Raw genomic sequence first — 13,200 nt, 5'->3', positions numbered from 1 at the left:
AACTTGTCACTTCTAGCCTTCATCTTATAAGTAGATGGCAATTGTGGAAGCAAAAACAACTTGTCAACTAGTAGCTTGTAATAAAGGTAGGACTAGATGTTTATGTTACTAGTATTTGGTGAAGAAAAGTTGTTGGACTTGTACTTTGTAAAATGCAATAAAACCTATGAATATACACTAGTATGATTAATTGATTGAACACTACTCTACAACTACACATACTAGCATAACGATTGCAAGAGGAGTGAACCAATTTCATACTTTGAAAGCTGCTCGAACATTCATTATCGCAAACATTTCCAAGTATGAGAAGAGACAGTTCCACAAAATTTCAGAATCCAGACATAATATGGATCCTTAGATGATACAAGGTACCAATGTACCAGTATTTACGGAAATGTCGATATTTACAGGTGGCTGTGAGGTATGTTACAAGTGTGGTACTATATACAGTTCAAATTAATACATGATGTGGCATGGAGGGGCTAAAACTCGATGCCACTGTTCAGTTGTACAGAGAACGCAGGTCTGCCAACATTTGAGAGAGGAGTCTCAGCTTTCAGGACAATCCCAGTGCTTCCAACATTCCCGTTCCACTTTGACCTACCAAGCTGAAATTTTGCAGCAGTAAAAAGTGTACATACATGAGCAAAAATAGATGATTTCACAAGACTGCATTAGAGAGAGAGTAATGTGTCCAGCCACAAGTCATCTTAATCTGAATTTACATTTGTAAATAAATTTAAAATGTAAACTTCCACATTCCATGCAAAACTTCACCTATAGCTAGATCTTGGGAAAACCCATAACTTACAATATGAAATAATGAATGTATAATTGGTAGTATAATTGTAATAAAAAACAATTTCACACAAATATAATCAGAGAAGGTTTTATGTTCAAATATTCACATACTAACAGTGTATTATTTTCACCTTTTAAAAAAGTTTCAAATAAATTAGTTCATATAAGTTCCGAAAATTTAAAATCAATTCAGAAAACAGCAAAACAAGTTAAATTCATCATTTGCTATCGCTGATAGCGAGTTAGTTCATCATAGTTATTCATAGAGACTACCTCTCCTAAAGCTTTTGATGAAGGTCTAACATTTCACATGTTGACGTAGATTCAGAATTTCAGATCTAGGGTTTTCAATGTAAACACCCCAGGACTGAAATAACTGAACCATATACATGTAAAAGGCAATCTCTCCCTATCTTGCCATTTATGCCCATGAAAGGTCAGAAAGGGATTTATGCCATTTATGCGCAGAATGAAAGGTCAGAAAGGGATTTATGCCCATGCCCATACTCATGCCATGTCATGTCATGTCATCAAGGGTACATGACAATAGATGCCTTGCTCAGTAGCATATGAGCCTAATAGCTGAAGATGAAATTAGGGAAAAACTAAATGAAGCAATGATAGCCACATACTTCATGAAATATGAAAAGATCATCTTAGGACAGTTGCAGAACCTAGTACAATATTACACTTATACCTATCAATCTCTTATAGTCATTTAACCAGTTTATGCATTCACAAAAATATACTAGAAAATCCATGTGCACTCAGTACCATCACCAAAACTACAAGGATACAGATATTTAAAGGGTCTTAAGCTGAATTTCAAAATGCGACCAAGGAAAAAGAGCATTAAAATGAAAGCTATGCAGCAAAAGGCAAGAATTAAATAGATAAAGCAACAAAGGTCATTGTGCAACTTACAGATACAGATGCAAATGCTGAGGAATATGTTGAGTACGAACACCCATAAATGAGATTCAACTTATCCTTGACTGAATGAACAAGTTCTGCCCGTACACCAGGATCACTTCCACCAAATGTAGGACATAGACTAACAAATACAAATAGAGGTATTTTAGTAGATATAATGAGAAATCCCATGATTTGAACCCTAAAGCTGTAGAAGTGAAAAAATACAACAGTGCCAATCTTCATGTCTAAAACTGATATGACGCTATCCAGTAGCCATTGTGATAAGGAAATTGCCACAGCAACAGGATACAACTAATAACCTCTTCAATTTTCAAAAATCCAAATTTTAAAAGAAAATCTTAATCAGGAAATCCTCATGTCTAAAATTAATACCAGTAAACTACTCTTACATCTTAAATTCTTAATAGAATTATAAATAATACAAACTTTCATAATCAGAAACTACTTCCCTTTGCATGTTTGAGCTATCCAAGACACTTGTTTACCAATCCTATTAGGTTTTAAGCCCATAAACAAAAAATTAATCCACTATCAGATTATCGGAAAAGTGAAGCATTCTATCTTGTTTTAAATCCACCCTAAGCAGCACTACATTGAAAAACCAAGCCTCGGTACATGAAGCTATAATCCTAGGATAGAGGTAGTACAGCATGAAAACCATAATCAGATTTCACTGGAATCCAGACAGGATCTGAAAATAATGAAAACACAAAGGAAAGTGTAAGGATACAAGGAAGTTCATACTTACTTAAATTGAATGGTTGGCCTCACCAAGAGACCGGAACGCTTCCAAGCCAAGTCTTGTGCAAAACCAAGTGTAAATGATCTATCAGGCAACTGTATCATTGGAGTAATTTGTGTTCCCCATTTATTCTGCAAACACCAATAAAATAAATTAGAAACCAGCTGAAGAGAACAGGATAATTAAAAAAATAAATGGGGAAAAAGCAAAATAATGTTGAACAAGCCTCTAACCAACCTTGCAAGAGAAACTGAACCTCATTTCACCAGGGTATTGACCCTGAGCTTGAAGCAAACCCCCACAAATAGGAAGAAATGCACTAGTGGTTAGTCCCTCCCCTGCTACATAAGTAAGCTGCCCGTTTGGAAACTGTAGATCCATGAATGACTGCAAGGCAAAGCACATAAAGGAAAATTTTAGAGACTATTTAAAACAAACAACATTACATAACACATTAACCATCCTTCTTGTACAGAATTCATCCAATAGCAGGGACTGTAACAAAAGGAATCCTAATAACAAAATTTTCCGAGAAGACAAGATAAGCTTCATTACAACAAATGATTTAAGTTATAAACCATAGAATAAGATATCTTGATGGCGCTCCAATAATAAACCATATATCTAAGTCATCTTACAAGTACAAAATTAAGCACGGATTGTTATCACCAAATACCTTTAACCATATAGAGTATACAGTATACTGTTGGTTCATACACAATGTTTTGTGCAAACTAAAAAAATTATAGAGAAAAACCATTTCGCTCAACTTTAGGCATTGGTTCATAGTTTCCAGGTCCAATCTCATGATATTAATAAAATGAGGAGAAATATATTAATTTTATAAAATAGATAACCAGCAATTTTAACTACTGTTAATCAGCAAAAGGTCATGAAGAGATGATGCAAACTTGTCGTTATATTCAGAGACAAGTGATTTGTTCAGTACAAAAAATCTACTACCACTTCCATTTTTTCACCTAAGTTCTTTGAATGTGATCATTGCTCAATTTAAAAAAGCATCTCTAACTAAAATGACAACTAGTGGTGTTATGTACGCATTCTGTTGCACCATATCACTAAACTAACAAGAATACATTACGGCTTATAATAATATCTTCAAGTATCATTGGTTTTACCTTTCATGCTAATTGAGCTGCAATTTTCAAAACACTTGAATACAAAAATGAATAACAAAGTAACACGGAACCTGTGAATCCTGTTAAGCTAGCAAGGGCAATCACTAAAAACAATCGCAGTACAAAAACTACTGCATTCCATTATTTTTCATACAATACTCAGTCCTCTCTTCCTTACTCTTGACATAAATAGAAACCTCTTCTTTAACCATGTGCTGCCTTACAGGAGAAATATAAGAGATAACAGATGCTTCAAAGTAAAATAACAACTTAACAAGGTAGATTAACTACAGCTTGAAGGAATTAAACCCTTCAAAATAAATGTAACATCTCAATATCTCATATGAAATGCCTTCGAATTTATGCCAGAAGAGTTGAACTTACACAAGCCAAAGGATTGAGACAGATCATTGACATCAAAAGCCACCTTCTGTGCTTAGTCCATACTGCTGGACATAGGGAGTGCAAACCATTCTAAGAAAAATGCAACAAATAGGCAATTAAAATCCATCTGAAAAATTAAAAGAAACTTGGTGGTTGAAGGGTCAATTAAACACCTTTTCTTTCTAATACAAGGTTAAGGCTGCATATGTATGAACCCCCAACCCCCCCCCCCCCCCCAACCCCTCTTTTTTCAAGCAGAAGGCAACTTGCACCTGTAGTCTATTAATAGTGTAAGAAATCAATAGTTGATTAGAATTAATAAAGTCGAACCATGATTTCAAAAGCTCAAAAAGACCTCAAGTCAAGGCTTTAAAAGTGGGTTAGAAAGAGATGCATCAAAAGTTTTGCAAGAATGCTTATAAATCATTTAAGAATATATTTCATCCACTTTTAATTAATTAAACATTCTGAATCAAAGTAGGAAATAGAGATGAACTGAAGAAATGGATCAAAATCAGATTAAATAGCTTGTTTTGGAGCACTGAGGCACATTGCCAAACCTCATGAAGCAGAGAGATCAGGATCACCATGCGACATACAAGATTGCTTTTTGAAGTGAGCAAAGAAAACCCAATTGTGATTTATAGATTATTATGACAGGATAGTTTCATAGCAATAATGTATTCATATTCACCTTATCAACTATGTTTTATAAGTAAGACACAGACAAAGATCAGAACGCACCTTCCTATCATAACCATACCAAAGCAAGTGTTGCTTTGATAGATGAACTGGCAAAAGAAGTGTTGTATCACGAATAAAGAGGAGAGGTCCAAGCTGGACTAGAAACAAAGACGAATTCTGAGTTCCTGACGTAGAGCTACCACTTGATGCCTCAAGTCTCCATAGATCACCACGTGCAACAACAGAGCTTTGAACATCGCGGGTTCTACTGTCATAAGCAGATGTCACATTTACAGTCCCCTGTGTACACAAATAATAAGATGTTTCAGAGACAAAGTCAAGAACCAAGACAGAGCAACATATCTACCTTCTACATATCATGTGTGCTTATAAAAGAATCAAGGATAACATAGTTTTATACAAAATGATTGTAGCACAACTTATTTGTAAGTGTGTCAAAACTTATATTAATTGTGGCAAAACTTATATTTATTGCAGCAAAACTTATTTTGACTGGATTTATTTTCTTTAAACTTATTTGGTCTGAAATTATCAAACTTATCTTAACTTAATAAAAACATTCTTTCTAAATAAATAATAACATTTTCAACAGAATGGGGCCTAAAACAATAAACTGGATATCTTCCTAAAGATGGTCCAGGTCCAAAACATTCACAGAAACCCAAGCTATAGGCAATGGTAAATCGACAAATTTTTATGTTGAAAGGATTGGTAGGATAATACCTGTTGTTCATTACTTTAAATGTCGGCAAACAATTGATAAGTGTAAGAATTTGACTAATAGAAAAAGGTAAAATTATCAAGAAAAAGCAACAAACTCATCACTATACCAATATAAGATATGAAAAAGCAATATAACAGCCGCATAGCCTACTACATCAAAATGCCACATGAGAAAAAAGAAAAAAAAATATAGTGATTTATATCACTCTGAAGTCAGAAATCTGATTCTCTACCATCTAAACCTTAAACCAATCACTTTAGAACAAAGAATTATATCAGAATGCTTGGGCAAGCAAAGCAAACATTTCGCAAAGCTGCTACACTGATCCTATACAGGTCACCTCAAGAGCTACCTTTAGTACTGTGCCCTACCCCCGAACCAGCAGTGCAATATCATCATAAATTGACATTGAAAACAATTTAACTACAAGTAGTACAAGTATTATATCAATGAAAAATTTAAGCTAAAATGAACCTCGTTCCACACCATCAAATTAAAACTATAGGTAAACAAAAACAATACTATATCATAGACAGTGTAGTATACCTGAGATTTACCGAAAAGACCGGCAATTTTAAGGTTAAACCCCGAAAGCTCTTCATCAGCAACTCCATCAACACCGGCTTCGGATTTCTCAGAAAACCTTAAATCGCCCCATTGTTCTGCCAATGAACCCAATTCCTCCCTAACCAATATACTCATATCACTCCTCTCCCCACCATTATCAGCATGATGAAGCTTCACCATACCCTTATCACTATCATTATGAATAAATGGCACCGGAATCGATCGAAAAAACTGCTGAACCAACCCATTAACACAAGCCCCAAAATCAGCCCCAGCTTGCCCTATCCTATTCCCAATATCAAAAATCCCAGTAATCCCAGAATTATCAATTGTAAGCCCAAAATCCCTGGGCACAAAATTCTGGGTAGGAAACTCGAATTCGACATCGAAGAGCTTAGTACTGGGAGGATTAGGCCACGCAAATGAAGGCGGCGCAATATGCGATTGAATTAACCCAGTAAAACCTTGTGCTAGCTTATCAGCCAAGTCTTGGCCGTGTCGCTGCACCTCTTCCCAAGCTTCAAACGACCTCTCCACCGACATTCGCCGCCGAATTCAATCCTCTTCTTCCTCTCTCCACCCCAGAAAAACTAATCACAACCAACAAGATATTATGAATTGAACATTCAAACGATAAAGAATCGAAGTGAAATTCGATAATCGGAAGTTAGGGTTTATATTAGGAGGAGTTTGGGGGAAGTTGGAAAAAAGGGGGAAGAAGAAGGAGAAGATAAGAGTGAGAAAGGAGTGATGGGCGGAGGGCGAAAAAAGTCGGCGAGAGAGAAGGGGAGGAGAGCGCGGTTAAAGCGGTGTTGACACGTTTTTAGGAAGAAATTATTTTTTGTGGATTGAGAAACTAATTTTGGAAAATATAAATAAAAAAATAAAAAAAAAAATCTTTATTTGTGTTTGTGTTTAAGGTTAGGGAAAATGATTGGAGTTTTGCGCTTTTTTTTTTTTTTTTTTTTGAGATGGAAATTAACGGATAATGATGGGATGTTAAAAAAAAAAGTTGTGGGATTGATTTAAATTTAGATAGGCCGTGAACTTGTGAGGTGTTTGTAGGCGAATTGATGTGTTTTTGAACAATTAAAGTATCTTTAAGATTAAGTTAAATTGGATAATGGATAAGCACAGGATTAATGTGTTGTACTAGTATTTAAATTTAGATATGTTATGAGGTGTTTTTTGGCGAGTTGATGTGTTTTTGTACTGCTTTTTGTATTTTTAGGACCAAGTTAAATTGTATAATGGATAAGTACGGGATTCATATGTTGTAATTGGACTATTTGTTTTAAAAATGCGGATTTTTTTTTATAATTTTACTAGGAGTTTTTTAAACCTATAAATTCAAATTTAGTGGAAAATTTGAACTAAAAAAAGTAATGTCGTCAAATATATATACTTTTAAAAGAAACTACTTGTTGGTGTGCGCGCCACGCGCGCACCTTCTCAATTTTGCAAAAGGTAATTAGTGAAAAACGTTTGTAATGTATTGTTTATGAATTTTTTAATAAGCCGATTAGCATATATCCAATTATAAATTAAATAATCAATGAGTAATGTTTGTTCAACCATCAGCCGCAAATATTTTCCGATTTGTAGGAATTCAAGCTTTTCTTAAAAATGAAGCTCCAAGGAGTTAATTATGGAAAAAAATTATCATTTTAATTTGAATTCCCAATTAACTATATTAGCGTAATAATTTACTTTTTTTTTTTACGAAAGAATGAAATTACTCATAGCTTCGTACATGCAAATCACATTTGAAAAACATGGTCAGTATATTAGCTTGTATGCATTTGATTTACATTTTGCATAGACATTGAGAATGAAACTATTTTACAAAGAGAAGTTGCACAGGCTGCCCATATATACAACATATTCAATGTAAATGCAATGCCTAAGACAGTTGGACATGAAGACCAATTCATGTGATGGCAAATTGTAATGCAAAAAATAAATTAGGGCATCAATTAATGATATAGAAAATAGACTTATTTTCATAGTTTCCATGCTTGGCTATGCCTAATTGAAGTATCAACTGACAGTTCTATCTACCAAAATCTCCACTAATTGCCAAGAAACCTATTGCCTACCCTTCTAATAAAATGGTTTGTGTCATTATCAACCTATCATCAACCTTTGAAAAATTGAGAGAAGTTATTCTCCACCATCGAAGAGACTTACTGCAAGATGAAGTACCATTCTAGAGAAAAATAACTCTATATTACATCCTCTTTCCTTGACAATGCAAGATAAAGTAGCCAAAGCAAATGCTATGTTTACAAAAGGGCATTTCTCCCCTAAAAAATCAAACATTCGTTGGCCAGAACTGATATTGCTACACTCAGCTTTATTACATGTGAACTTTGAATCACTTTACGCACTGTATACAAATTAAGACAAAATGGAAGGATGCATTAATATTTCTAATCTCAGTTACCATTAGCACCCTTTGATTTTAAACCAACAAAGGACTTCTTGAAGTGAATATAGAAGCAAGAAGATTAAAGGCAAGATATTCATTACTGCAATGAAAACTTAGTAATCGTTATACAATCATAATTCATGTAATCAGGGTTGTCACAAAGGCCAAGTTTTGAAAGAACAAAGCAATAGGACTCCCAGTCAGTTCTCCTCAGATATTTCAACAGCTTCATCCTTTGATGCACCTTTACTTGCAATCCTCGACAAGAATGCTTATCTTAGAACAAAATACTAACGTAATTGTTAGCTACCAAACAATTCACATCAAGTGAAAACATTATGTCATGTCTTTACAGTCACTGCCCTAGACATAAAATTTTCATACACGAAAGCCAAAGAATCAGACATAATGCTAAATTATAGACCACACACGCACATCAAACTACTACTCTAGACATAAATTTCATACAAGAATTGAAGTTTGTGTACACTAAACAAACAACATAAGAACTTTGTGAAAAATTACTGGATGAATTAGTGGCACAAGCTTTGGCTTCCATCCAAAGGCATTAATGCAAAATTCCTTCTTGTTGCCACATAAAACCCAAATCCTAACTTTTTTTTTGCAACATAAGACCATATTATTCCTTCAGCAACTCACCATTCATCAAAACTAAATACATAAGTAAAAGACACCGAATCTAAAACTATATGTTTATTTGACTGATCGATAGATTAATTCATACAAAAGAGAGAAATTTAGATCTCTCCTCTGTGATATCAAGAGCACAATCTTTTACTTTCAGATACGAAACAAAGTTAAATGAAATTCTAATTTCTATTACACTCCAATTTGGTAATAATACCTTTTACCATCAACCCCAACAAAAGATACAATAGAAATCCCAGAATTATCTTTATGCAAAGTACTCACCTAGCAAACCGATTTCATGAAACAAAAGGGCCCAAAAACGTCCATCACATAATGCTTTTACTTAGACATCCATCAAAGGTAATAAAGTCGGAGTGACTAAGCATGATCAATCATCAACTATGTAACAATAACTATCCCACTAGTTTTAGAAACACATCTCAAATAAAGATCCTTTAAAAGAAATAATAAAGAGAAAATTACGAATATGACAATGGCTACAAGTTAAGCGTTTGAATATGTAGATGTTCCTATCTCCCTGCCTCCCCCTCTTTCTCTTATCTCCCATGTATCGCAAGGTTAGAAAATCGTTTTCTACTTGCTTGCAACACTAAATTTTATAAAAGTCTTTGTAAAAACCACTCTCCTAAAGGTAGAGGAATCCCTTCATGCACCACCACTCGGGAGAGATTTTAATTGTACACATTGGGGGGGGGGAAGAGGTTGAGCAGGCATGAGGCACAACTTGGAGCTTATAAAATAGAGAAATAATGGTATAATGTAGCATGAAATAAATAAATATTTCTCTAAAACTCACCAATTGGCTCTAGTTGCAGGTTTTCTTGGCCATTATCATTTGCTAATGCTGGAGAAAAAGCCTCCTAATAAGCCTTGAAATTCTATCAATTGCCAAGGTTGACTTCTTGGCTGTCCATGCACAATTGTACCGAATAAGTCCCAATTGAAGGATTTATGTCTTCGTCAAGTACAATTACTAGATATATCAAGGATCACTATTATGGAGGTAATTAGTTCATTCTTTTGGGTCGTCATTATCTGTTGCTAAATATGATAAATGATCTTTGGGCTAGTCAAATAGTCCCAAAGCCTAATAGAATGGATCCTATGAGGTCACACACAAGGATACTGGATTGAACAAGTATGAAGCTCATTAATGGGCCTCATGAGGTAATGACAAGCCACATAAGAAGTAAGGCTAGAGTAGTTTGGGTTAGATTAGGAGTTTGGGCTTCACATGGACTCTAATTATATATGTGATTTATAAATAGAGTCTTTGCCTAGGTTATGCACACAAGTCACAATTAACCTAAGCAGTGAATTGTGAAGCAAGCAACCAACTCCCAATCTCTCTCTCTCTCACATGCCTCTCTTTTCCTCCCCCCTTGTCTGTACGGTACGGACGCCGGCGCACGGTGGACGCACGGTGGTGGTGATGGTGGTTTGTGGCTCGTGGCTCGTTTGTCTCCTCTCCTCTCCTCTCCATAAAAGGTTGATTGAAGGGTTCAATCACAACTAACTAGCACTAGTGGAGGTTCAATTTGTGCCAGTGGACCATGTAGAGGAATCACGTTTGGGGTTCTTGTTCTCCTATTGTTCTTGCTCGATCACTCGTGGAATCATGCTTCAAAGGTACAATTTTATGCTCTTTATGTGTTGTGCATTAATCTTGGTTGTTAGATGTTTATGAATATGATTCATACAATTTAGCTTATTGCATCTATTGTCCTACACCAATATCATGGAGATTCTCATTTAGATGAGCAGCCATGAGAGTTGAACCACCAAGAAAACATAGCATAGTGCCTGACATATATCTGATAGGAAACCTAAGAACTATACATGTTGTGGTTTGATTACCTATAAAAGGAAAAAAAGGTTATTGATGATTTAAATATGATCTTCTAGTTGATTAGTGATGTTTTATATTAAATAAGTGTGCTAGAATTTTATTTAAATCATGAAAACTAAGTCTTTTTTAAAGGATTTTAAGTACCCACTTAAAGAAAAGGTTTTAAGGCTTTTAAGCCATTAAATTGGGTTAATTAGTGAGGTTTAAAGTATATTATAATTGCTGAAAGTTTGTGAGAATAGTGGATTAATTATGATTATGTATTTTTATTTGTAGGAAGTTTTGAGCTAGGTGATTTCTAGCGAGTATGGCCGAGTTCAGACATTATTCAAGGTACATATGCGCATAGAAATATTTGTGTATGTGTAGTATCATGCTAGGAATGTAAAGTATGTTTCAAGTGATGAATTAGTAGCATGTTTGGTTGATTAAATGCTTAGATTGGATGATAATTGATTATACATTTTATGCAAGCATGTGAATATGTTATTTGAGGCATGATACAAGTTGAATATGTGTGAATCATGGAAGTATGTTTAATTTTTAATTATCAAATAAACATGAATTTAATAAGCAAGACTTATGTATGTTTAAAAGAGCTAAAGTTAGAATAATTGAACATGATTCATGATTTTATTTCTCACCCATATATTATTGGAGTTGAGTCAAGAAGTTAGTTTATTTATTTACTCACTCATGTAAGTTGAGATTGAGTCAAGAAAGTTTATTGGTGCATCTTATGCACCAAGGTAGTAATAGTGCAATTTTGTGCACAAAACTAGGCAAGGAACCTTAATTAAAATAAATAGTATGTGCTCACTAATTAATTCAAGAATGAAATGAAAATATGTGTTGGTTATTGTTATGATTGTTCTTGATTGATTGGTTGGAGTCATCATAAGTTAAATTGGTAAATCACGTAAAGTGTAAGAGGATACACACCAAAACTCTTGGAACGTATACACCTAGAGTATGAACACATGGAGGGGTTATGAGGTTTTATATTTAACCATAACTTCTACAGGGGTACAGGACGTTTTATTATTATTATTATTATTATTATTATTATTATTATTATTATTATTATTATTATCATCTCAAAAAAGACAAAGTCATACAACCTACAAAAAATTAGTGGGAAGCCGAGATACAATCTGGGCCCCCACTCCTCTAGGTATAGCAAATCCTATTCTAGTGAAGATATGAGCAGCAACACGTGCCCCAATGTCTTGAGTCTTTGAGAACTTCTAGATCCTTCAGCAATGCAACCGCAAGGTGACACTAGTTATTATTATTATTATTATTATTATTATTATTATTATTATTATTATTATTATTCCATCACAAGGTGACACTAGTTGGTACTCCCTTGGTTAGCTCCCAAGTGAGGGGTCCCTTATTATTAAGGGATTAATAAGGAAGGAAACCCGTTCGATGCGTAATCCAAAGCTGCTTATTAATAATTAATATTGTTAGTTATGAGTCAATGGTAAGTTGACTTGTGAATTGTATGGCAATCATGTTTTATTTATTATTGTTAGGATGATCATGTTAGTGTGGTGCATATGTACTCAGCTTTTGCTGATTCGTAATTTTGTGTTTGTGTTTGGCTTTCCTTTGGATTAGTCCTACTATGACCCATTTATATGGTGAGTAGAGGGATTGAAATAAAGAGAAAGTAACGGGTATTGAAGCATAAGGAGCATGAAGGGAATGAGTGCATAGAGTTATCTGTTATGCTTTCTTAATTAGTTTTATATTTTGAATTGTTGATTTATTATTTATGGAATAACATTATTAAGTTTTATTTTAAATTGGTTTTTGAAGGACCATGTTGGTATTGGTTCCAACTTGTGGATGTTTTATTTTACTTATGTTTTAAGGTTGTGAACTCAACTTATTTATTTTGAAAAGTTGGTTATTAAGTTAGACTTCCGCTCTGTGACTTTGAAAATAGCATTAATCGTTATCACGGTGGCGGTAATATTTTGGTTATTTCCTAAAATGAGTTTTATTTAGAGTAAAAAGAGTATTTTAAACAGGAGGAGATTTCCAGGATATTACATATGTGTCTACTCCTTCTGTTTTTGCTACATTGTCACCTAAAGTATTGTATAATTGTTTGGGACATTCCGGAGATCAAGTTCTTAATAATCTTAGGAATAATAGTATTATCTCTTGTAATAAAGGGCGTTTACCATCTGTGTGCTATGGTTGTCAACTAGGAAAACATTGTCGTCTTCCTTT

General features: G+C 34.2%; 1 protein-coding gene across 1 annotated transcript; it reads right to left on the bottom strand.

Moving 5' to 3' along the window:
* Window positions 1-233: 233 nt before the first annotated feature.
* On the bottom strand, window positions 234-6,902 carry LOC110737830. The gene is made up of 7 exons (XM_021918176.1): window positions 5,981-6,902; window positions 4,750-4,989; window positions 4,006-4,095; window positions 2,720-2,869; window positions 2,489-2,613; window positions 1,729-1,858; window positions 234-611 (listed from the first exon to the last, which is right to left on the bottom strand). The coding sequence occupies exons 1-7, from the start codon at window positions 6,542-6,544 to the stop codon at window positions 486-488; spliced, it is 1,425 nt and encodes a 474-aa protein (XP_021773868.1). The 5' UTR covers window positions 6,545-6,902; the 3' UTR covers window positions 234-485.
* Between the last annotated feature and the right edge of the window lie 6,298 nt (window positions 6,903-13,200).

This window comes from Chenopodium quinoa, unplaced genomic scaffold (genome assembly GCF_001683475.1).
Source record: "Chenopodium quinoa cultivar QQ74 unplaced genomic scaffold, ASM168347v1, whole genome shotgun sequence".
Taxonomy (NCBI): domain Eukaryota; kingdom Viridiplantae; phylum Streptophyta; class Magnoliopsida; order Caryophyllales; family Amaranthaceae; genus Chenopodium; species Chenopodium quinoa.
The sequence above is the reverse complement of the archived record's forward strand: the minus strand, read 5'-3'. Positions and strand labels throughout refer to the sequence as shown.

Bases quoted from the DNA above. Each gene is read 5' to 3' on its own strand.
- LOC110737830 (XM_021918176.1), bottom strand. From the start codon at position 6,544: ATGTCGGTGGAGAGGTCGTTTGAAGCTTGGGAAGAGGTGCAGCGACAC. The intron at 2,614-2,719 runs GTTGGTTAGAGG...TGGTGTTTGCAG, and splicing joins GGTTCAGTTTCTCTTGCAAG to AATAAATGGGGAACACAAAT. The intron at 1,859-2,488 runs GTAAGTATGAAC...TGTATTTGTTAG, and splicing joins AGGCCAACCATTCAATTTAA to TCTATGTCCTACATTTGGTG.